Source organism: Ranitomeya imitator, chromosome 2 (genome assembly GCF_032444005.1).
Source record: "Ranitomeya imitator isolate aRanImi1 chromosome 2, aRanImi1.pri, whole genome shotgun sequence".
In the NCBI taxonomy this organism is placed as follows: domain Eukaryota; kingdom Metazoa; phylum Chordata; class Amphibia; order Anura; family Dendrobatidae; genus Ranitomeya; species Ranitomeya imitator.
The window spans coordinates 526,718,877-526,744,991 of record NC_091283.1 but is presented as its reverse complement, the minus strand read 5'-3'; the positions used below and the strand labels follow the sequence as shown (position 1 = coordinate 526,744,991).

Genomic DNA, 26,115 nt, shown 5'->3' with positions numbered 1-26,115 from the left:
TAATTTTTGGAGGGAAGGAATGAAGATGAGTGAGGAGCACAGCGAGGAAACAGGTAGAGGTAGATAAAAAAAGATCATACTGAGTCGTTTACCTTATTACAGGGCTGAATTCGCATGTACACTGATAACTACTACTGTGTAATTTGCTCCATGCTGCTGCTTATATTTGTGTGCTAAATAAAAGGAATGGAGAGAAGGATTCCATATCTGTGGGCTTTGCTGTGTATGTCTGAGATGTCTCCTCCCACCAGCTCAGAGTAGATTGCAAATTAGAGATAAATCCTGCAATAGGGAAAACTGGTATAAATGTGGTATTGTGGTATATAGATTATACAATGGACAAAATTAGTGTTATGCTATACTATACACACAGGACAGTTCATTCTGAAAAGTAATTTGAAACTACAGTTAACCTTTAAATATTATTTTATCTCTGTACCCGTGTGTCTATTTTTGTAGAAAATGTACGTAAGTAAATGTAAGCGAAATAACGACCACATTTTTAAAGAAATGAAAGGCCTAGAGAGCATAGAGTTTATTATTCAAACTCAGGCAATTAAAAAATAAAATCAATAAATTAAGAAATAAATCATCATAATAACATATTACAGTTTTCCAGTATGAGTAGTTTCGGGATTTAAATGTGTTCGTACTAGTCACTTATCCATTCTCTTACACTTTGACATTCAGCAAAACCATTTTTATATTTTTTTGGTTTTATTTCACTTTTCTGTTTTAAGTTTCTACATGAGTACAACATTTACCAAATATTGTCATTGGGTGAACATGGTTTTAAACTCCATCCTTGGTTCGACACAAGACAGCAAACCAAGGAAATCTTCCTTTTGCACCTTAACAACTATTCATGATTGCAGGCAAAGAATGCCAAATTCAATAATCTATATGTAACAATTTTATGTAATAATAATTCTGACCAGCAGGGATTGAACAAAAAAACAAACAAAAAAAAATGGTGAGTTCCTCTTTGTGCATTTCAGTGGCAAGCCATTCGGAGGAACAGATGTTCTTTAAAGACCTTCTTTGCCTTTGTGTGCTTGATCTCTTTCTGCTCAAATTGATTTAAGAAACATGTCTGAAAGTATCTCACTTCAATGAAGAAAGCTGGTTTCCGAGACGAGTTCTCAGCTACAGTCATATTCTTTTCTTTTTTGTTTTTGTTGTTTTTTTCTGAAGAAAATTCCAAGCAAGTTACTCAGTGCTCACAACGTGAACCCGAGAAAATGGCACACTAGAAAAGATACAAGTATGAGGCAGTAAGAATGAAAGAGGCTCCATTGTGTAAGGCCATCTCTGTATACCGTAAGGTCTTCCCGTGCTTGTAAAACTGGGACCGCCATCATCTGTTTCCAGTCTGACCAATGGACTTTGGATCCCAGCATCCTGTTAGCCCTCAGATAAACTAAAGAAATCAAAAGTGTTCCAGATCCTGTCATACCCATTCTTGTACTGGCCGTTTGTAGTAGGTAACGTTTTGTTGTACACCTTTGTTTTTAAATTGGAAAATAGTATATACCAAGACCAGGATGCACAGGGACAATATACAAGGGATTACCACTGCAATAGCATTTACGGTGCTTGGCACATCGTTTATTGTCACCATAATATCCACATCATCGTGCGGTAGGTGTCGGTCCTTGCTGTTGTCCACGTCTTTTTGGTTGCAGCCCATCCAGTCTTTTACAATCGACCTTGGGTAACCCAATTCGACGGACAGCTTTTGATTATCAAATTTCCAGTATTCCTTTCCTTTATAGAAATAAGTATAAGCTGTGAAAGACAAAAATGCAGAATTATATAAGGAAAGGACAATACAGGTAGTAACAGAATAGCTTTTATTTTCAATTTTGCTTGCTAGCACCCACATAGAGATGAATCCTGCACAGGCACCTGTATATCTTACAGCGGAAAAACACTTTCACCTTTTTTTTATATGTTAAAGATCAGTAGATGTACAGGTGCTGAGACTCCCACCAATCGTAAAACAAAGTGACAGACACTATTACTGTCTTTGGTGACTGAAGATGGAATTCCAAAGACTACTTAATGAAGGGGCTGTTGGGTAAAAATTAGTTATCACTTAGCTATAGAATACAGTGAAGTTATTGTGAATAGTTAAGCAAGTTGAATAAATGATCTCTATAATGACTAGAGTTAAAGATTACATTTCCTTTGTATTTTAGGCATATACGGTATATATTATTTGACTAAAATACAATACAATACAATTTTAGACAATATATATATTGTCATCTTTTACATTTTAAAAATTACAATAGGAAAATGAAATGCAAACACTTGGACACCCTGCATAGTTAGTACCTAGTAGCACCACCTTTTGCAAGTATCTCAGCTTGTAAATGCTTGTTGTAGTCTGCCAAGAGTCATTCTTGTTTGAGGAATTTTAATCCATTCTTCCTTGGAAAATTCTTCCAGTTCTGTGAAATTCCTGGGTTGTCCACTATTTTGAGGTCTAGCCACAGATTTTCAATGATGTTCAGATCAGGAGACTTTGAGGGCCATTGTAAAACTTTGAGCTTGCACCTTTTGAGGTAGTATATGTGTTTAGGATCATTATCCATTTGTAGAAGCCATCCTATTTACAACATCAGCTTTTTTACAGATGGTGTTATATTTGCATAAAGAATTTTTTTTAATTTAATTTAATCCATTATTCAAAGCATGATTGATTCACCCCCATGCTAATGGTTGGCGAGATGTTCTTTTCCCGAAATTCTGTGCCCTTTTTTCTCGACACATAGGTACCTTTGATAATTGTGGCCAAAGAGTTCTATTTTAACCTCATCGGTCCACAGGACTTGTTTCGAGGATGCATGAGGCTTGTTTAGATGTTCATTTACTCACTTCTGATGCTGAATTTTATGGTGAGGATGCAGGAAAGGTTTTCTTCTGATGACTCATCCATGAAGGCCATATTTGTGCAGGTGTTTCTGAACAGTAGAAAAGTGTACCAAAGTGCTAAATATTTCTGACAGTCTTTTGTAGTCAAGCAGGGGTTCTGATTGGATTCCATAGCAATTCTACGAGCAGCTTACTGAAATTTTGATTCGTTTTCCAGACCTTATCTTGACCTCCATTGTTCCTGTTAATTGTTATTTCTTAATTACATTTCAAACTGAGGAAAGGGCAACCTGAAAACGCTTTGCTATCTTCTTATAGCCTTCTCATGCTTTGTGGCCCCCCCACTAATTTTATTTTCAGAGTGCTAGGTAGCTGCTTAGAAGAACCGATGGCTGCTGTTTTTGGCACTAGGTTAGAGGAGGCTGTATTTTTATAAAGCTGGGAAATTTGTATCGCCTGGCCTTTCCTAACGATGATAGTGAACAAGCCATAACCCTAACAGGCTAATTAAGGTCTGAAGCCTTAGTCAAAGTTATATGAGCACACAAATATACCAAACATTTGCATATGCTCATTTTCCTTTTTGAAATGAAAAAAAAAATTACAACATACTGTATATATTTTTTTTGCATAAAATACAAAGGAAATGTGTCATCTTTAACTTAAAATGATCTTGAAAAGGCCTTATCTTTAACTTTCATAACTGCTCTCAATAACAGCAATTTTGACAAGGGGTGCTCAAACTTTTCCATGCCACTGTAGGTAATAATTTGTTAATCAGTTAGGGTACAACCACTGGAACCTACACCAATCAGCAAAACAGGGAACCTTTATACTTGTTAGGCCCCGTTCACAAGCTGTAACGCTTTGTAGGGCATTATGGCAGGGACATAGGCAGACACAGGCAAACAGTACAGAAACTAAAAAAAAAAAGACTTGTCCGGCTAGGCGCTAACTAACATACCATACCGTTAACTCACGCTACTATAGATGTATAAGGGTTTGACTTTCCAGCAACTCGGCATTTAGAACATTAATGGGCAGCATGGTGGTGCAGTGGTTAGCACTGCAGCCTTGCAGAGCTGGAGTCAAACCCCACCAAGGACAACATCTGCAAAGAGTTTGTATGTTCTCTCCGTGTTTGCGTGGGTTTCCTCCGGGTACTCCGGTTTCCTCCAACATTCCAAAGACATACTGATAGGGAATTTAGATTGTGAGCCCCATAGGGGGCAGTGATGATAATGTGTGCAAACTGTAAAGCGCTGCAGAATATGTTAGCGCTATATATAAAAATAAAGATGATTATTATAGTGCTTTGTAAAAAGCACTATATTGTTATTCCACCGTAGTAAACTTCTTATTATAGTGCTTTTGTAAAAAGCACTATATTGTTATTCCCCCGTAGACAACTTATTCTTCTTATTATTATTATTCAGTCCGCAATTAATGCGGCCCGAACCGCTGCACGCACAGACTCCAGTGAGGTGTCATTTCGAAGCCAGCGTTCCTGGGAGGTGTGCTAAGTATTTTTCGTGTCGATCGGATTTGTAGTTTTGGCGCAATTTGCGTTTGAAAATGTTGTCTCAATGCATTTCAATAGGGAAATCTTGCCATAAGCTTATAATGGCAGTTATTTGGAAATTGCCTCAGAAATCAGCCCAACTGCCACCTGGCTGATTAGCTCATTGATATGCGAAGTCAGACCCAGTTACTATGCCAACGCCTACGAACTCTACATGACCCCACCAGGACACAGTTTTGCCAGATAATATCAGCTCTTAAAGTGACCCGCACACCAAATCCGACCCAGAGTGACCCCGGCCACCAAATCGGACCCAGAGTGACCCCGCCCTCCAAATGTGACCCAGAGAGACCCCGCCCATCAAATGTGACCCAGAGTGACCCCGCCCACCAAATGTGACCCAGAGTGACCCCACCCACCAAATGTGACCCAGAGTGACCCCACCCACCAAATGTGACCCAGAGTGACCCCGCCCACCAAATGTGACCCAGAGTGACCCCGCCCACCAAATGTGACCCAGAGTGACCCCGCCCACCAAATGTGACCCAGAGTGACCCCGCCCACCAAATGTGACCCAGAGTGACCCCGCCCACCAAATGTGACCCAGAGTGACCCCGCCCACCAAATGTGACCCAGAGTGACCCCACCCACCAAATCGGACCCAGAGTGACCACGCCCACCAAATGTGACCCAGAGTGACCCCGCCCACCAAATGTGACCCAGAGTGACCCCGCCCACCAAATGTGACCCAGAGTGACCCCGCCCACCAAATCGGACCCAGAGTGACCCCGCCCACCAAATGTGACCCAGAGTGACCCCGCCCACCAAATGTGACCCAAAGTGACCCCGCCCACCAAATGTGACCCAAAGTGACCCCGCCCACCAAATGTGACCCAGAGTGACCCCGCCCAACAAATGTGACCCAGAGGTGCCCCGCCCACCAAATCTGACCCAGAGGTGCCCCGCCCACCAAATCTGACCCAGAGGTGCCCCGCCCACCAAATCTGACCCAGAAGTGCTCTGCCCACCAAATCTGACCCAGAGTGGCCCCGCCCACCAAATCGGACACAGAGTGGTCCCGTCTACCAAATCGGACACAGAGTGGCCCCGCCCACCAAATCATCCCCTGAGGGGCCCCGCCCACCAAACCAGCGCCTGAGGGGCACCCAAGTGTGAAAGTCTTGCAGGGGCAGCCCGGGCACCATTACAAAGCACTATCTGTAGTTCCTTCAGGAAATACCCATCTAGTCTTCTTATTCTTATTATTATTAGGCTTTTTTCCGCAATTAATGCGGCCCGAACCGCTGCATGCACAGACTCCAGTGAGGTGTCATTTCGAAGCCAGCGTCCATGAGAGGTGTGCTAAGTATTTTTCGTGTCGATCGGATGTGTAGTTTTGGCGCAATTAACGTTTGAAAATTGTTTTTCTCTCATTGGAATGCATTGCCAATGCATTTCAATAGGGAAATTTAGCCATAAGGTATAATGGCTGATTACTGAGGCAATTTAAAAAATAACTGCCAACTGCCACCTGGCTGATCAGCTCATTATAGTGCTTTGGCACAAAGCACTATATTGTTATTCCACCGTAGTCAACTTCTTATTCTTCTTCTTCTTATTATAGTGCTTTTGTAAAAAGCACTATATTGTTATTCCACCGTAGACAACTTCTTATTCTTCTTCTTATTCTTATTATTATTAGGCTTTTTTCCGCAATTAATGCGGCCCGAACCGCTGCACGCACAGACTCCAGTGAGGTGTCATTTCGAAGCCAGCGTCCATGAGAGGTGTGCTAAGTATTTTTCGTGTCGATCAAATTTGTAGTTTTGGCGCAATGTGCGTTTAAAAATTGATTCCCCCTCATTGGAAAGCATTGCCGCTATGCATTTCAATAGAGAAATTTTGACATAAGGTATAATGGCTGATATCTGAGGCAATTTAAAAAATAACTGCCAACTGCCACCTGGCTGATCAGCTCATTGATATGCGAAGTCAGATCCAGTTACTATGACAACGCCTACGAACTCTACATGACCCCACCAGGACACAGTTTTGCCAGATAATATCAGCTCTTAAAGTGACCCGCACACCAAATTGGCACCTGAGGTGCGCAGCCCACCAAATCGGACTCGAGTGGCCCCGCCCACCAAATCGGACCCCGAGTGGCCCCGCCCACTAAATCGGACCCAGAGTGACCCCGCCCACCAAATCGGACCCAGAGTGACCCCGCCCACCAAATGGGACCCAGAGTGACCCCGCCCACCAAATGTGACCCAGAGTGACCCCGCCCACCAAATGTGACCCAGAGTGACCCCGCCCACCAAATGTGACCCAGAGTGACCCCGCCCACCAAATGTGACCCAGAGTGACCCCGCCCACCAAATGTGACCCAGAGTGACCCCGCCCACCAAATGTGACCCAGAGTGACCCCGCCCACCAAATGTGACCCAGAGTGACCCCGCCCACCAAATGTGACCCAGAGTGACCCCGCCCACCAAATGTGACCCAGAGTGACCCCGCCCACCAAATGTGACCCAGAGTGACCCCGCCCACCAAATGTGACCGAGTGACCCCGCCCACCAAATGTGACCCAGAGTGACCCCGCCCACCAAATGTGACCCAGAGTGACCCCGCCCACCAAATGTGACCCAGAGTGACCCCGCCCACCAAATGTGACCCAGACTGACCCCGCCCACCAAATGTGACCCAGACTGACCCCGCCCACCAAATGTGACCCAGACTGACCCCGCCCACCAAATGTGACCCAGAGTGACCCCGGCCACCAAATCAGACCCAGAGTGACCCCGGCCACCAAATCGTACCCAGAGTGACCCCGGCCACCAAATCGTACCCAGAGTGACCCCGGCCACCAAATCGTACCCAGAGTGACCCCGCCCACCAAATGTGACCCAGAGTGCCCCCGCCCACCAAATGTGACCCAGAGTGACCCCGCCCACCAAATGTGACCCAGAGTGACCCCGCCCACCAAATGTGACCCAGAGTGACCCCGCCCACCAAATGTGACCCAGAGTGACCCCGCCCACCAAATGTGACCCAGAGTGACCCCGGCCACCAAATCGGACCCAGAGTGACCCCGGCCACCAAATCGTACCCAGAGTGACCCCGGCCACCAAATCGGACCCAGAGTGTTCCCGCCCTCCAAATGTGACCCAGAGAGACCCCGCCCACCAAATGTGACCCAGAGTGACCTCGCCCACCAAATGTGACCCAGAGTGACCCCGCCCACCAAATGTGACCCAGAGTGACCCCGCCCACCAAATGTGACCCAGAGTGACCCCGCCCACCAAATGTGACCCAGAGTGACCCCGCCCACCAAATGTGACCCAGAGTGACCCCGCCCACCAAATGTGACCCAGAGTGACCCCGCCCACCAAATGTGACCCAGAGTGACCCCGCCCACCAAATGTGACCCAGAGTGACCCCGCCCACCAAATGTGACCCAGAGTGACCCCGCCCACCAAATGTGACCCAGAGTGACCCCGCCCACCAAATGTGACCCAGAGTGACCCCGCCCACCAAATGTGACCCAGAGTGACCCCGCCCACCAAATGTGACCCAGAGTGACCCCGCCCACCAAATGTGACCCAGAGTGACCCCGCCCACCAAATGTGACCCAGAGTGACCCCGCCCACCAAATGTGACCCAGAGTGACCCCGCCCACCAAATCGGACCCTGAGGGGCCCCGCCCACCAAATCGGACCCTGAGGGGCCCCGACAACCAAATCGGACCCTGAGGGGCCCCACTTACCAAATCCGCGCCTGAAGGGCACCCAAGTGTGAAAGTCTTGCAGGGACAGCACGGGCACCATTCCAAAGCACTATCTGTAGTTCCTTCAGGAAATACCCATCTAGTTCTTATTATTATTAGGCTTTTTTCCGCAATTAATGCGGCCCGAACCGCTGCACGCACAGACTCCAGTGAGGTGTCATTTCGAAGCCAGCGTCCATGAGAGGTGTGCTAAGTATTTTTCGTGTCGATCAAATTTGTAGTTTTGGCGCAATGTGCGTTTAAAAATTGATTCCCCCTCATTGGAAAGCATTGCCGCTATGCATTTCAATAGAGAAATTTTGACATAAGGTATAATGGCTGATATCTGAGGCAATTTAAAAATAACTGCCAACTGCCACCTGGCTGATCAGCTCATTGATATGCGAAGTCAGATCCAGTTACTATGCCAACGCGTACGAACTCTACATGACCCCACCAGGACACAGTTTTGCCAGATAATATCAGCTCTTAAAGTGACCCGCGCACCAAATTGGCACCTGAGGTGCGCAGCCCACCAAATCGGACTCGAGTGGCCCCGCCCACCAAATCGGACCCCGAGTGGCCCCGCCCACCAAATCGGACCCAGAGTGACCCCGCCCACCAAATCGGACCCAGAATGACCCCGCCTACCAAATCGGACCCAGAGTGACCCCGCCCACCAAATCGGACCCAGAGTGACCCCGCCCACCAAATGTGACCCAGAGTGACCCCGCCCACCAAATGTGACCCAGAGTGACCCCGCCCACCAAATGTGACCCAGAGTGACCCCGCCCACCAAATGTGACCCAGAGTGACCCCGCCCACCAAATGTGACCCAGAGTGACCCCGCCCACCAAATGTGACCCAGAGTGACCCCGCCCACCAAATGTGACCCAGAGTGACCCCGCCCACCAAATGTGACCCAGAGTGACCCCGCCCACCAAATGTGACCCAGAGTGACCCCGCCCACCAAATGTGACCCAGAGTGACCCCGCCCACCAAATGTGACCCAGAGTGACCCCGCCCACCAAATGTGACCCAGAGTGACCCCGCCCACCAAATGTGACCCAGAGTGACCCCGCCCACCAAATGTGACCCAGAGTGACCCCGGCCACCAAATCAGACCCAGAGTGACCCCGGCCACCAAATGTGACCCAGAGTGACCCCGCCCACCAAATGTGACCCAGAGTGACCCCGCCCACCAAATGTGACCCAGAGTGACCCCGCCCACCAAATGTGACCCAGAGTGACCCCGCCCACCAAATGTGACCCAGAGTGACCCCGCCCACCAAATGTGACCCAGAGTGACCCCGCCCACCAAATGTGACCCAGTTTGGTGGGCGGGGTCACTCTGGGTCCGATTTGGTGGACGGGGTCACTCTGGGTCCGATTTGGTGGGCGGGGTCACTCTGGGTCCGATTTGGTAGGCGGGGTCACTCTGGGTCCGATTTGGTGGGAGGGGCCCCGCCCACCAAATCGGACCCTGAGGTGCCCCGCCCACCAAATCGGACCCTGAGGTGCCCCGCCCACCAAATCGGACCCTGAGGGGCCCCGTCCACCAAATCGGACCCAGATTGACCCCGCCCACCAAATCGACCCAGAGTGACCCAGCCCACCAAATCGGACCCAGAGTGGCCCCGCCCACCAAATCGGACCCAGAGTGGCCCCGCCCACCAAATCAGCACCTGAGGGGCACCCAAATGTGAAAGTCTTGCAGGGGCAGCCCGGGCACCATTCCAAAGCACTATCTGTAGTTCCTTCAGGAAATACCCATCTAGTTGATATGTGCAGTCACACCCAGTTACTATGACAACGCCTACGAACTCTACATGACCCCACCAGGACACAGTTTTGCCAGATAATATCAGCTCTTAAAGTGACCAACCCACCAAATTGTTACCTGAGGTGTCCAGCCCACCAAATAGGAGGCCGAGGGGCCCCGACCACCACATCGGAGGCCGAGGGGCCCCGACCTCCAAATCGGAGGCCGAGGGGCCCCGACCTCCATATCGGAGGCCGAGGGGCCCCGACCTCCAAATCGGAGGCCGAGGGGCCCCGACCTCCATATCGGAGGCCGAGGGGCCCCGACTTCCAAATCGGAGGCCGAGGGGCCCCGGCCTCCAAATCGGAGGCCGAGGGGCCCCGACCTCCAATTCGGAGGCCGAGGCCCCCCGGCCTCCAAATCGGAGGCCGAGGGGCCCCGGCCTCCAAATCGGAGGCCGAATGGCCCCGGCCTCCAAATCGGAGGCCGAGGGGCCCCGGCCTCCAAATCGGAGGCCGAGGGGTCCCGGCCTCCAAATCGGAGGCCGAGGGGCCCCGACCTCCAAATCGGAGGCCGAGGGGCCCCGGCCTCCAAATCGGAGGCCGAGGGGCCCCGACCTCCAAATCGGAGGCCGAGGGGCCCCGGCCTCCAAATCGGAGGCCGAGGGGCCCCGACCTCCAATTCGGAGGCCGAGGCCCCCCGGCCTCCAAATCGGAGGCCGAGGGGCCCCGGCCTCCAAATCGGAGGCCGAATGGCCCCGGCCTCCAAATCGGAGGCCGAGGGGCCCCGGCCTCCAAATCGGAGGCCGAGGGGTCCCGGCCTCCAAATCGGAGGCCGAGGGGCCCCGACCTCCAAATCGGAGGCCGAGGGGCCCCGGCCTCCAAATCGGAGGCCGAGGGGCCCCGACCTCCAAATCGGAGGCCGAGGGGCCCCGGCCTCCAAATCGGAGGCCGAGGGGCCCCGGCCTCCAAATCGGACCCAGAGTGACCCCGCCCACCAAATCGGACCCAGAGTGACCCCGCCCACCAAATCGGACCCAGAGTGACCCCGCCCACCAAATGTGACCCAGAGTGACCCCGCCCACCAAATGTGACCCAGAGTGACCCCGCCCACCAAATGTGACCCAGAGTGACCCCGCCCACCAAATGTGACCCAGAGTGACCCCGCTCACCAAATGTGACCCAGAGTGACCCCGCTCACCAAATGTGACCCAGAGTGACCCCGCCCACCAAATGTGACCCAGAGTGACCCCGCCCACCAAATGTGACCCAGAGTGACCCCGCCCACCAAATGTGACCCAGAGTGACCCCGCCCACCAAATGTGACCCAGAGTGACCTCGCCCACCAAATGTGACCCAGAGTGACCCCGCCCACCAAATGTGACCCAGAGTGACCCCGCCCACCAAATGTGACCCAGAGTGACCCCGCCCACCAAATGTGACCCAGAGTGACCCCGCCCACCAAATGTGACCCAGAGTGACCCCGCCCACCAAATGTGACCCAGAGTGACCCCGCCCACCAAATGTGACCCAGAGTGACCCCGCCCACCAAATGTGACCCAGAGGTGCCCCGCCCACCAAATCTGACCGAGGTGCCCCGCCCACCAAATCTGACCCAGAGGTGCTCTGCCCACCAAATCTGACCCAGAGTGGCCCCGCCCACCAAATCTGACCCAGAGTGGCCCCGCCCACCAAATCGGACCCAGAGTGGTCCCGTCTACCAAATCGGACACAGAGTGGCCCCGCCCACCAAATCATCCCCTGAAGGGCCCCGCCCACCAAACCAGCGCCTGAAGGGCACCCAAGTGTGAAAGTCTTGCAGGGGCAGCCCGGGCACCATTACAAAGCACTATCTGTAGTTCCTTCAGGAAATACCCATCTAGTTCTTCTTATTATAGTGCTTTTGTAAAAAGCACTATATTGTTATTCCCCCGTAGACAACTTCTTATTCTTCTTATTATAGTGCTTTTGTAAAAAGCACTATATTGTTATTCCCCCGTAGACAACTTCTTATTATAGTGCTTTTGTAAAAAGCACTATATTGTTATTCCACCGTAGTCAACTTATTCTTCTTCTTATTATTATTCAGTCCGCAATTAATGCGGCCCGAACCGCTGCACGCACAGACTCCAGTGAGGTGTCATTTCGAAGCCAGCGTTCCTGGGAGGTGTGCTAAGTATTTTTCGTGTCGATCGGATTTGTAGTTTTGGCGCAATTTGCGTTTGAAAATGTTGTCTCAATGCATTTCAATAGGGAAATCTTGCCATAAGCTTATAATGGCAGTTATTTGGAAATTGCCTCAGAAATCAGCCCAACTGCCACCTGGCTGATTAGCTCATTGATATGCGAAGTCAGACCCAGTTACTATGCCAACGCCTACGAACTCTACATGACCCCACCAGGACACAGTTTTGCCAGATAATATCAGCTCTTAAAGTGACCCGCACACCAAATCCGACCCAGAGTGACCCCGGCGACCAAATCGGACCCAGAGTGACCCCGCCCTCCAAATGTGACCCAGAGAGACCCCGCCCATCAAATGTGACCCAGAGTGACCCCGCCCACCAAATGTGACCCAGAGTGACCCCACCCACCAAATGTGACCCAGAGTGACCCCACCCACCAAATGTGACCCAGAGTGACCCCGCCCACCAAATGTGACCCAGAGTGACCCCGCCCACCAAATGTGACCCAGAGTGACCCCGCCCACCAAATGTGACCCAGAGTGACCCCGCCCACCAAATGTGACCCAGAGTGACCCCGCCCACCAAATGTGACCCAGAGTGACCCCGCCCACCAAATGTGACCCAGAGTGACCCCGCCCACCAAATGTGACCCAGAGTGACCCCGCCCACCAAATGTGACCCAGAGTGACCCCGCCCACCAAATGTGACCCAGAGTGACCCCGCCCACCAAATCGGACCCAGAGTGACCCCGCCCACCAAATGTGACCCAGAGTGACCCCGCCCACCAAATGTGACCCAGAGTGACCCCGCCCACCAAATGTGACCCAGTGACCCCGCCCACCAAATCGGACCCAGAGTGACCCCGCCCACCAAATGTGACTCAGTGACCCCGCCCACCAAATGTGACTCAGTGACCCCGCCCACCAAATGTGACCCAGAGTGACCCCGCCCACCAAATGTGACCCAGAGTGACCCCGCCCACCAAATGTGACCCAGAGTGACCCCGCCCATCAAATCGGACCCAGAGTGACCCCGCCCACCAAATGTGACCCAGAGTGACCCCGCCCGCCAAATGTGACCCAGAGTGACCCCGCCCGCCAAATGTGACCCAGAGTGACCCCGCCCGCCAAATGTGACCCAGAGTGACCCCGCCCGCCAAATGTGACCCAGAGTGACCCCGCCCGCCAAATGTGACCCAGAGTGACCCCGCCCACCAAATGTGACCCAGAGTGACCCCGCCCATCAAATCGGACCCAGAGTGACCCCGCCCACCAAATCGGACCCAGAGTGGCCCCGCCCACCAAATGTGACCCAGAGTGACCCCGCCCACCAAATGTGACCCAGAGTGACCCCGCCCACCAAATGTGACCCAGAGTGACCCCGCCCACCAAATGTGACCCAGAGTGACCCCGCCCACCAAATGTGACCCAGAGTGACCCCGCCCACCAAATGTGACCCAGAGTGACCCCGCCCACCAAATGTGACCCAGAGTGACCCCGCCCACCAAATGTGACCCAGAGTGACCCCGCCCACCAAATGTGACCCAGAGTGACCCCGCCCACCAAATGTGACCCAGAGTGACCCCGCCCACCAAATGTGACCCAGAGTGACCCCGCCCACCAAATGTGACCCAGAGTGACCCCGCCCACCAAATGTGACCCAGAGTGACCCCGCCCACCAAATCGGACCCAGAGTGACTCCGCCAACCAAATGTGACCCAGAGTGACCCCGCCCACCAAATGTGACCCAAAGTGACCCCGCCCACCAAATGTGACCCCGCCCAACAAATGTGACCCAGAGGTGCCCCGCCCACCAAATCTGACCCAGAGGTGCCCCGCCCACCAAATCTGACCCAGAGGTGCCCCGCCCACCAAATCTGACCGAGGTGCCCTGCCCACCAAATCTGACCCAGAGGTGCTCTGCCCACCAAATCTGACCCAGAGTGGCCCCGCCCACCAAATCTGACCCAGAGTGGCCCCGCCCACCAAATCGGACCCAGAGTGGTCCCGTCTACCAAATCGGACACAGAGTGGCCCCGCCCACCAAATCATCCCCTGAGGGGCCCCGCCCACCAAACCAGCGCCTGAGGGGCACCCAAGTGTGAAAGTCTTGCAGGGGCAGCCCGGGCACCATTACAAAGCACTATCTGTAGTTCCTTCAGGAAATACCCATCTAGTTCTTCTTATTATTATTAGGCTTTTTTCCGCAATTAATGCGGCCCGAACCGCTGCACACACAGACTCCAGTGAGGTGTCATTTCGAAGCCAGCGTCCACGAGAGGTGTGCTAAGTATTTTTCGTGTCGATCGGATATGTAGTTTTAGCGCAATTAACGTTTGAAAATTGTTTTTCTCTCATTGGAATGCATTGCCAATGCATTTCAATAGGGAAATTTTGCCATAAGGTATAATGGCTGATTACTGAGGCAATTTAAAAAATAACTGCCAACTGCCACCTGGCTGATCAGCTCATTGATATGCGAAGCCAGACCCAGTTACTATGCCAACGCCTACGAACTCTACATGACCCCACCAGGACACAGTTTTGCCAGATAATATTAGCTCTTAAAGTGACCCGCGCACCAAATTGGCACCTGAGGTGCGCAGCCCACCAAATCGGACCCGAGTGGCCCCGCCCACCAAATCGGACCCCGAGTGGCCCCGCCCGCCAAATCGGACCCAGAGTGACCCCGCCCACCAAATGTGACCCAGAGTGACCCCACCCACCAAATGTGACCCAGAGTGACCCCGCCCACCAAATGTGACCCAGAGTGACCCCGCCCACCAAATGTGACCCAGAGTGACCCCGCCCACCAAATGTGACCCAGAGTGACCCCGCCCACCAAATGTGACCCAGAGTGACCCCGCCCACCAAATGTGACCCAGAGTGACCCCGCCCACCAAATGTGACCCAGAGTGACCCCGCCCACCAAATGTGACCCAGATTGACCCCGCCCACCAAATGTGACCCAGAGTGACCCCGCCCACCAAATGGGACCCAGAGTGACCCCGCCCACCAAATGTGACCCAGAGTGACCCCGCCCACCAAATGGGACCCAGAGTGACCCCGCCCACCAAATGTGACCCAGAGTGACCCCGCCCACCAAATGGGACCCAGAGTGACCCCGCCCACCAAATGTGACCCAGAGTGACCCCGCCCACCAAATGTGACCCATAGTGACCCCGCCCACCAAATGTGACCCAGAGTGACCCCGCCCACCAAATGTGACCCAGAGTGACCCCGCCCACCAAATGTGACCCAGAGTGACCCCGCCCACCAAATGTGACCCAGAGTGACCCGGCCCACCAAATGTGACCCAGAGTGACCCCGCCCACCAAATGTGACCCAGAGTGACCCCGCCCACCAAATGTGACCCTGCCCACCAAATGTGACCCCGCCCACCAAATGTGACCCCGCCCACCAAATGTGACCCATAGTGACCCCGCCCACCAAATGTGACCCAGAGTGACCCCGCCCACCAAATGTGACCCAGAGTGACCCCGCCCACCAAATGTGACTCAGAGTGACCCCGCCCACCAAATGTGACCCAGAGTGACCCCGCCCACCAAATGTGACCCAGAGTGACCCCGCCCACCAAATGTGACCCAGAGTGACCCCGCCCACCAAATGTGACCCAGAGTGACCACGCCCACCAAATGTGACCCCGCCCACCAAATGTGACCCCGCCCACCAAATATGACCCCGCCCACCAAATGTGACCCAGAGTGACCCCGCCCACCAAATGTGACCCAAAGTGACCCCGCCCACCAAATGTGACCCCGCCCACCAAATGTGACCCCGAGTGGCCCCGCCCACCAAATCGGACCGCGAGTGGCCCCGCCCACCAAATCGGACCCAGAGGTGCCCCGCCCACCAAATCGGACCCAGAGTGACCCCGCCCACCAAATCGGACCCAGAGTGACCCTGCCCACCAAATCGGACCCAGTGACCCCGCCCACCAAATGTGACCCAGAGTGACCCCGCCCACCAAATGTGACTCAGAGTGACCCCGCCCACCAAATGTGACCCAGAGTGACCCCGCCCACCAAATGTGACCCAGAGTGACCCCGCCCACCAAATCGGACCCAGAGTGACCCCGCCCACCAAATGTGACCCAGAGTGGCCCCGCCCACCAAATGTGACCCCGAGTGGCCCCGCCCACCAAATCGGACCGCGAGTGGCCCCGCCCACCAAATCGGACCCAGAGGTGCCCCGCCCACGAAATCGGACCCAGAGTGACCCCGCCCACCAAATCGGACCCAGAGTGACCCCGCCCACCAAATCGGACCCAGAGTGACCCCGCCCACCAAATGTGACCCAGAGTGACCCCGCCCACCAAATGTGACCCAGAGTGACCCCGCCCACCAAATCAGACCCAGAGTGACCCCGCCCACCAAATGTGACCCAGAGTGACCCCGCCCACCAAATGTGACCCCGCCCACCAAATGTGACCCAGAGTGACCCCGCCCACCAAATCGGACCCAGAGTGACCCCGCCCACCAAATGTGACTCAGAGTGACCCCGCCCACCAAATGTGACTCAGAGTGACCCCGCCCACCAAATGTGACCCAGAGTGACCCCGCCCACCAAATGTGACCCAGAGTGACCCCGCCCACCAAATCAGACCCAGAGTGACCCCGCCCACCAAATGTGACCCAGAGTGACCCCGCCCACCAAATGTGACCCCGCCCACCAAATGTGACCCCGAGTGGCCCCGCCCACCAAATCGGACCGCGAGTGGCCCCGCCCACCAAATCGGACCCAGAGGTGCCCCGCCCACCAAATCGGACCCAGAGTGACCCCGCACACCAAATCGGACCCAGAGTGACCCCGCCCACCAAATGTGACCCAGAGTGACCCCGCCCACCAAATGTGACCCAGAGTGACCCCGCCCACCAAATGTGACTCAGAGTGACCCCGCCCACCAAATGTGACCCAGAGTGACCCCGCCCACCAAATGTGACCCAGAGTGACCCCGCCCACCAAATGTGACCCAGAGTGACCCCGCCCACCAAATGTGACCCAGAGTGACCCCGCCCACCAAATGTGACCCAGAGTGACCCCGCCCACCAAATGTGACCCAGAGTGACCCCGCCCACCAAATGTGACCCAGAGTGACCCCGCCCACCAAATGTGACCCAGAGTGACCCCGCCCACCAAATGTGACCCAGAGTGACCCCGCCCACCAAATGTGACCCAGAGTGACCCCGCCCACCAAATGTGACCCAGAGTGACCCCGCCCACCAAATGTGACCCAGAGTGACCCCGCCCACCAAATGTGACCCAGAGTGACCCCGCCCACCAAATGTGATCCAGAGTGACCCCGCCCACCAAATGTGACCCAGAGTGACCCCGCCCACCAAATCGGACCCAGAGTGACTCCACCCACCAAATGTGACCCAGAGTGACCCCGCCCACCAAATGTGATCCAGAGTGACCCCGCCCACCAAATGTGACCCAGAGTGACCCCGCCCACCAAATGTGACCCAGAGTGACCCCGCCCACCAAATGTGACCGAGTGACCCCACCCACCAAATGTGACCCAGAGTGACCCCGCCCACCAAGTGTGACCCAGAGGTGCCCCGCCCACCAAGTGTGACCCAGAGGTGCCCCGCCCACCAAATGTGACCCAGAGGTGCCCCGCCCACCAAATCTGACCCAGAGGTGCCCCGCCCACCAAATCTGACCGAGGTGCCCCGCCCACCAAATCTGACCCAGAGGTGCTCTGCCCACCAAATCTGACCCAGAGTGGCCCCGCCCACCAAATCTGACCCAGAGTGGCCCGCCCACCAAATCGGACCCAGAGTGGTCCCGTCTACCAAATCGGACACAGAGTGGCCCCGCCCACCAAATCATCCCCTGAGGGGCCCCGCCCACCAAACCAGCGCCTGAAGGGCACCCAAGTGTGAAAGTCTTGCAGGGGCAGCCCGGGCACCATTACAAAGCACTATCTGTAGTTCCTTCAGGAAATACTCATCTAGTTATAGTGCTTTTGTAAAAAGCACTATATTGTTATTCCACCGTAGACAACTTCTTATTCTTCTTCTTATTCTTATTATTATTAGGCTTTTTTCCGCAATTAATGCGGCCCGAACCGCTGCACGCACAGACTCCAGTGAGGTGTCATTTCGAAGCCAGCGTCCATGAGAGGTGTGCTAAGTATTTTTCGTGTCGATCAAATTTGTAGTTTTGGCGCAATGTGCGTTTAAAAATTGATTCCCCCTCATTGGAAAGCATTGCCGCTATGCATTTCAATAGAGAAATTTTGACATAAGGTATAATGGCTGATATCTGAGGCAATTTAAAAAATAACTGCCAACTGCCACCTGGCTGATCAGCTCATTGATATGCGAAGTCAGATCCAGTTACTATGCCAACGCGTACGAACTCTACATGACCCCACCAGGACACAGTTTTGCCAGATAATATCAGCTCTTAAAGTGACCCGCACACCAAATTGGCACCTGAGGTGCGCAGCCCACCAAATCGGACCCAGAGTGGCCCCGCCCACCAAATCTGACCCAGAGTGGCCCCGCCCACCAAATCGGACCCAGAGTGGTCCCGTCTACCAAATCGGACACAGAGTGGCCCCGCCCACCAAACCAGCGCCTGAAGGGCACCCAAGTGTGAAAGTCTTGCAGGGGCAGGCCGGGCACCATTACAAAGCACTATCTGTAGTTCCTTCAGGAAATACCCATCTAGTATTATTATTGTAATCCGAACGTGGTAAACTTATTCAGTTTTTTCCGCAATTAATGCGGCCCGAACCGCTGCACGCACAGACTCCAGTGAGGCGTCATTTCGAAGCCAGCGTCCACGAGAGGTGTGCTAAGTATTTTTCGTGTTGATCCGATTTGTAGTTTTTTTAAAAATTGCATTTAAAAAAAAAAATTTCCCATAGGAAATAATGGCGAACTTTCCATTACCCACAACTTGACATTCCAAACATGGCAGCTATGCAAATGTGCGGTGTCCATTTTAGAACATGATAATTTATCAAATCAAACATCAGAATAAAGTGACTATGACACTCTCTTATCCTGTGTGTGAAAAGTAAGTGCACCCCGATCCCGTGTGTGAAAAGTGCACCGAGTGGCCCCGCCCCCCTTATCGGACCCCGAGTGGCCCTGCCCACCAAATTGGACCCCAAGTGACTCCGTCCCCCAAATCGGACCCCGAGTGACCCCGCCCCCCAAATTGGATCCCGAGTGACTCCACCCCCCAAATCGGACCCCGAGTGACCCCGCCCCCAAACCTGACCACGAGTGACCCCGCCCACCAAATTGGACCCAGAGTGACCCCGCCCACCAAATCTGACCCAGAGTGACCCCGCCCACCAAATCTGACCCAGAGTGACCCCGCCCACCAAATCTGACCCAGAGTGACCCCGCCCACCAAATCTGACCCAGAGTGACCCCGCCCACCAAATCTGACCCAGAGTGGCCCCGCCCACCAAATTTGACCCAGAGTGACCCCGCCCACCAAATCTGACCCAGAGGTGCCCCGCCCACCAAATCTGACCCAGAGGTGCCCCGCCCACCAAATCTGACCCAGAGGTGCCCCGCCCATAAAATCTGACCCAGAGGTTCCCCGCCCACTAAATCTGACCCAGAGGTGCCCCGCCCACCAAATCTGACCCAGAGGTGCCCCGCCCACCAAATCTGACCGAGGTGCCCTGCCCACCAAATCTGACCCAGAGGTGCTCTGCCCACCAAATCTGACCCAGAGTGACCCCGCCCACCATTTCTGACCCAGAGTGACCCCGCCCACCAAATCTGACCCAGAGTGACTCCGCCCACCAAATCTGACCCAGAGTGATCCCGCCCACCAAATCTGACCCAGAGTGGTCCCGTGGTTGAAAAGTAAGTGCACCCCCGGTCCCGTGTGTGAAAAATAAGTGCACCCTCGGTCCCGTGGGTGAAAAGTAAGTGCACCCCGATCCCGTGTGTGAAAAGTAAGTGCATCCCTGGTCCAGGGTGTGAAAAGTAAGTGCACCCCCGGTCCCGTGGGTGAAAAGTAAGTGCACCCCCGGTCCCGTGTGTGAAAAATAAGTGCACCCCAGTCCCGTGGGTGAAAAGTAAGTGACCCCGCCCACCAAATCGACCCAGAGTGACCCCGCCCACCAGATCGGACCCTGAGGGGCCCCGCCCACCAAATCGGATCCAGAGTGACCCCGCCCACCAAATCGGACCCAGAGTGACCCCGCCCACCAAATCGGACCCAGAGTGACCCCGCCCACCAAATCGACCCAGTGACCCCGCCCACCAAATCGGTCCCAGAGTGGCCCCGCCCACCAAATCGGACCCAGAGTGGCCCCGCCCACCAAATCAGCACCTGAGGGGCATCCAAGTGTGAAAGTCTTGCAGGGGCAGCCCGGGCACCATTCCAAAGCACTATCTGTAGTTCCTTCAGGAAATACCCATCTAGTTCTTATTATTATTAGGCTTTTTTCCGCAATTAATGCGGCCCGAACCGCTGCACGCACAGACTCCAGTGAGGTGTCATTTCGAAGCCAGCGTCCATGAGAGGTGTGCTAAGTATTTTTCGTGTCGATCGGATGTGTAGTTTTGGCGCAATTAACGTTTGAAAATTGTTTTTCTCTCATTGGAATGCATTGCCAATGCATTTCAATAGGGAAATTTAGCCATAAGGTATAATGGCTGATTACTGAGGCAATTTAAAAAATAACTGCCAACTGCCACCTGGCTGATCAGCTCATTGATATGCGAAGCCAGACCCAGTTACTATGACAACGCCTACGAACTCTACATGACCCCACCAGGACACAGTTTTGCCAGATAATATCAGCTCTTAAAGTGACCCGCACACCAAATCTGACCCTGAGGTGCCCAGTGCACCCCCGATCCCGTCTGTGAAAAGTAAGTGCACCCCCAGTCCCGTGTGTGAAAAGTAAGTGCACCCCCGTTCCTGGTGTGAAAAGTAAGTGCACCCCGGTCCCATGTGTGTGAAAAGTAAGTGCACCCCCGGTCCCTTGTGTGAAAAGTAAGTGCACCCCGATCCCGTTTGTGAAAAGTAAGTGCACCCCCAGTCCCGTGGGTGAAAATTAAGTGCACCCCAGTCCCGTGTGTGAAAAGTAAGTGCACCCCCGGTCCTGAGTGTGAAAAGTAAGCGCACCCCAGGTCCCGTAAGTGAAAAGTAAGTGCACCCTCGGTCCCGTGGGTGAAAAGTAAGTGCACCCCGGTCCCGTGTGTGAAAAGTAAGTGCATCCCTGGTCCCAGGTGTGAAAAGTAAGTGCACCCCCGGTCCCGTGGTTGAAAAGTAAGTGCACCCCCGGTCCCGTGTGTGAAAAATAAGGGCACCCTCGGTCCCGTGGGTGAAAAGTAAGTGCACCCCGATCCCGTGTGTGAAAAGTAAGTGCATCCCTGGTCCCGGGTGTGAAAAGTAAGTGCACCCCCGGTCCCGTGGGTGAAAAGTAAGTGCACCCCCGGTCCGGTGTGTGAAAAATAAGTGCACCCCAGTCCCATGGGTGAAAAGTAAGTGCACCCTCAGTCCCGTGGGTGAAAAGTAAGTGCACCCCCGTTCCCGTGAGAGAAAAGTAAGTGCACCCCCGTTCCCGTGTGTGAAAAGTAAGTGCACCCCCGATCCCGGGTGTGAAAAGTAAGTGCACCCCAGGTCCCGTGGGTGAAAAGTAAGTGCACCCCCAGTCCCATGGGTGAAAAGTAAGTGCACCCCCGCTCCCGTGGGTGAAAAGTATTGCACCCCGATCCCGTGTGTGAAAAGTAAGTGCACCCCCGGACTCGTGGGTGAAAAGTAAGTGCACCCCCGTACCCGTGGGTGAAAAGTAAGTGCACCCCCGGTCCCGTGGGTGAAAAGTAAGTGCACCCCCGGTCCCGTGGGTGAAAAGTAAGTGCACCCCCGGTCCCGTGGGTGAAAAGTAAGTGCACCCCCGGTCCCGTGGGTGAAAAGTAAGTGCACACCCGGTCCCGTGGGTGAAAAGTAAGTGCACCCCCGGTCCCGTGGGTGAAAAGTAAGTGCACCCCCGGTCCTGTGGGTGAAAAGTAAGTGCACCCCCGGTCCCGTGGGTGAAAAGTAAGTGCACCCCCGGTCCCGTGTTTGAAAAGTAAGTGCACCCCCGGTCCTATGGGTGAAAAGTAAGTGCACCCCCGATCCCGTGGGTGAAAAGTAAGTGCACCCCCGATCCCGTGGGTGAAAAGTAAGTGCACCCCTGGTCCCGTGGGTGAAAAGTAAGTGCACCCAGGTCCCGTGTGTGAAAAAGTAAGTGCGCCCCCGCCCCCCAAATCGGACCCTGAGTGACCCCGCCCCCGAATCGGACCCCGAGTGACCCGGACCCCCGAATCGGACCCCGAGTGGCCCCGCCCCCCAAATTGGACCCAGAGTGACCCCGCCCACCAAATCTGACCCAGAGTAACCCCGCCCACCAAATCTGACCCAGAGTGGCCCCGCCCACCAAATCTGACCCAGAGTGGCCCCGCCCACCAAATCTGACCCAGAGTGGCCCCGCCCACCAAATCTGACCCAGAGTGGCCCCGCCCACCAAATCGGACCCAGAGTGACCCCGCCCACCAAATCGGACCCAGAGTGACCCCGCCCACCAAATCGGACCCAGAGAGACCCCGCCCACCAAATCGGACCCAGAGTGACCCCGCCCACCAAATCGGACCCAGAGTGACCCCGCCCACCAAATAGGACCCAGAGTGACCCCGCCCACCAAATCGGACCCGGAGTGACCCCGCCCACCAAATCGGACCCGGAGTGACCCCGCCCACCAAATCGGACCCGGAGTGGCCCCGCCCACCAAATCGGACCCGGAGTGGCCCCGCCCACCAAATCGGACCCGGAGTGACCCCGCCCACCAAATCGGACCCAGAGTGACCCCGCCCACCAAATCGGACCCAGAGTGACCCCGCCCACCAAATCGGACCCAGAGTGACCCCGCCCACCAAATCGGACCCAGAGTGACCCCGCCCACCAAATCAGACCCAGAGTGACCCCGCCCACCAAATCGGACCCAGAGTGACCCCGTCCACCAAATCGGACCCAGAGTGACCCCGCCCACCAAATCGGACCCAGAGTGACACCGCCCACCAAATCGGACCCAGAGTGACCCCGCCCACCAAATCGGACCCAGCGTGACCACGCCCACCAAATCGGACCCTGAGGGGCCCCGCCCACCAAATCGGACCCTGAGGGGCACCGTCCACCAAATCGGACCCTGAGGGGCCCCGCCCACCAAATCGGACCCTGAGGGGCCCCGCCCACAAAATCGGACACTGAGGGGCCCCACCCACCAAATCAGCGCCTGAAGGGCACCCAAGTGTGAAAGTCTTGCAGGGGCAGCCCGGGCACCATTCCAAAGCACTATCTGTAGTTCCTTCAGGAAATACCCATCTAGTTATAGTGCTTTGTAAAAAGCACTATATTGTTATTCCACCGTAGTAAACTTCTTATTATAGTGCTTTGTAAAAAGCACTATATTGTTATTCCACCGTAGACAACTTCTTCTTCTTATTATTATTCAGTCCGCAATTAATGCGGCCCGAACCGCTGCATGCACAGACTCCAGTGAGGTGTCATTTCGAAGCTTGCGTTCCTGTCAGGTGTGCTAAGTATTTTTCGTGTCGATCGGATTTGTAGTTTTGGCGCAATTGGCGTTTGAAAATTTTGTCTCAATGCATTTCAATGGGGAAATGGCTGATTTCTGAGGCAATTTCAAAATAACTGCCAACTGCCACCTGGCTGATCAGCTCATTGATATTTGAAGTCAGACCCAGTTACTATGACAACGCCTACGAACTCTACATGACCCCACCAGGACACAGTTTTGCCAGATAATATCAGCTCTTAAAGTGACCCGCACACCAAATGTGACCCTGAGGTGCCCCGCACACCAAATTGGACACAGAGTGACCCCGCCCACCAAATGTGACCCAGAGTGACCCCGCCCACCAAATGTGACCCAGAGTGACCCCGCCCACCAAATGTGACCCAGAGTGACCCCGCCCACCAAATGTGACCCAGAGTGACCCCGCCCACCAAATGTGACTCAGAGTGACCCCGCCCACCAAATGTGACCCAGAGTGACCCCGCTCACCAAATGTGACCCAGAGTGACCCCGCCCACCAAATGTGACCCAGAGTGACCCCGCCCACCAAATGTGACCCAGAGTGACCCCGCCCACCAAATGTGACCCAGAGTGACCCCGCCCACCAAATCGGACCCAGAGTGACCCCGGCCACCAAATCGGACCCAGAGTGACCCCGGCCACCAAATCGGACCCAGAGTGACCCCGCCCACCAAATGTGACCCAGAGTGACCCCGCCCACCAAATGTGACCCAGAGTGACCCCCGCCCACCAAATCGGACCCAGAGTGACCCTGCCCACCAAATCGGACCCAGAGTGACCCCGCCCACCAAATGTGGCCCAGAGTGACCCCGCCCACCAAATGTGACTCAGAGTGACCCCGCCCACCAAATGTGACCCAGAGTGACCCCGCCCACCAAATCGGACCCAGAGTGACCCCCGCCCACCAAATCGGACCCAGAGTGACTCCGCCCACCCAATGTGACCCAGAGTGACTCCGCCCACCCAATGTGACCCAGAGTGACCCCGCCCACCAAATGTGACCCAGAGTGACCCCGCCCACCAAATGTGACCCAGAGTGACCCCGCCCACCAAATGTGACCCAGAGTGACCCCGCCCACCAAATGTGACCTAGAGTGACCCCGCCCACCAAATGTGACCCAGAGTGACCCCGCCCACCAAATGTGACCCAGAGTGACCCCGCCCACCAAATGTGACCCAGAGTGACCCCGCCCACCAAATGTGACCCAGAGTGACCGCGCCCACCAAATGTGACCCAGAGTGACCCCGCCCACCAAATGTGACCCAGAGTGACCCGGCTCACCAAATGTGACCCAGAGTGACCCCGCCCACCAAATGTGACCCAGAGTGACCCCGCCCACCAAATGTGACCCAGAGTGACCCCGCCCACCAAATGTGACCCAGAGTGACCCCGCCCACCAAATGTGACCCAGAGTGACCCCGCCCACCAAATGTGACCCAGAGTGACCCCGCCCACCAAATGTGACCCAGAGTGACCCCGCCCACCAAATGTGACCCCGCCCACCAAATGTGACCCCGCCCACCAAATCGGACCGCGAGTGGTCCCGCCCACCAAATCGGACCCAGAGGTGCCCCGCCCACCAAATCGGACCCAGAGTGACCCCGCCCACCAAATCGGACCCAGAGTGACCCCGCCCACCAAATGTGACCCAGAGTGACCCCGCCCACCAAATGTGACCCAGAGTGACCCCGCCCACCAAATGTGACCCAGAGTGACCCCGCCCACCAAATGTGACCTAGAGTGACCCCGCCCACCAAATGTGACCCAGAGTGACCCCGCCCACCAAATGTGACCCAGAGTGACCCAGCCCACCAAATGTGACCCAGAGTGACCCCGCCCACCAAATGTGACCCAGAGTGACCCCGCCCACCAAATGTGACCCAGAGTGACCCCGCTCACCAAATGTGACCCAGAGTGACCCCGCCCACCAAATGTGACAGTGACCCCGCCCACCAAATGTGACCCAGAGTGACCCCGCCCACCAAATGTGACCCAGAGTGACCCCGCCCACCAAAGGTGACCCAGAGTGACCCCGCCCACCAAATGTGACCCAGAGTGACCCCGCCCACCAAATGTGACCCAGAGTGACCCCGCCCACCAAATGTGACCCCGCCCACCAAATCGGACCGCGAGTGGCCCCGCCCACCAAATCGGACCCAGAGGTGCCCCGCCCACCAAATCGGACCCAGAGGTGCCCCGCCCACCAAATCGGACCCAGAGTGACCCCGCCCACCAAATCGGACCCAGAGTGACCCCGCCCACCAAATCGGACCCAGAGTGACCCCGCCCACCAAATGTGACTCAGAGTGACCCCGCCCACCAAATGTGACCCAGAGTGACCCCGCCCACCAAATGTGACCTAGAGTGACCCCGCCCACCAAATGTGACCCAG

General features: G+C 54.8%; 1 protein-coding gene across 1 annotated transcript in view; it reads right to left on the bottom strand.

The window, feature by feature from the left end:
• Window positions 1-520: 520 nt before the first annotated feature.
• MMP24 (matrix metallopeptidase 24) overlaps window positions 521-26,115 on the bottom strand; it is a 301,682-nt gene continuing 276,087 nt past the window's right edge. The window contains exon 9 of the mRNA XM_069751838.1: window positions 521-1,788. Coding sequence (XP_069607939.1) covers window positions 1,451-1,788 — 338 coding nt within the window. The 3' untranslated portion in view covers window positions 521-1,450. The remainder of the gene's footprint in view (window positions 1,789-26,115) is intronic.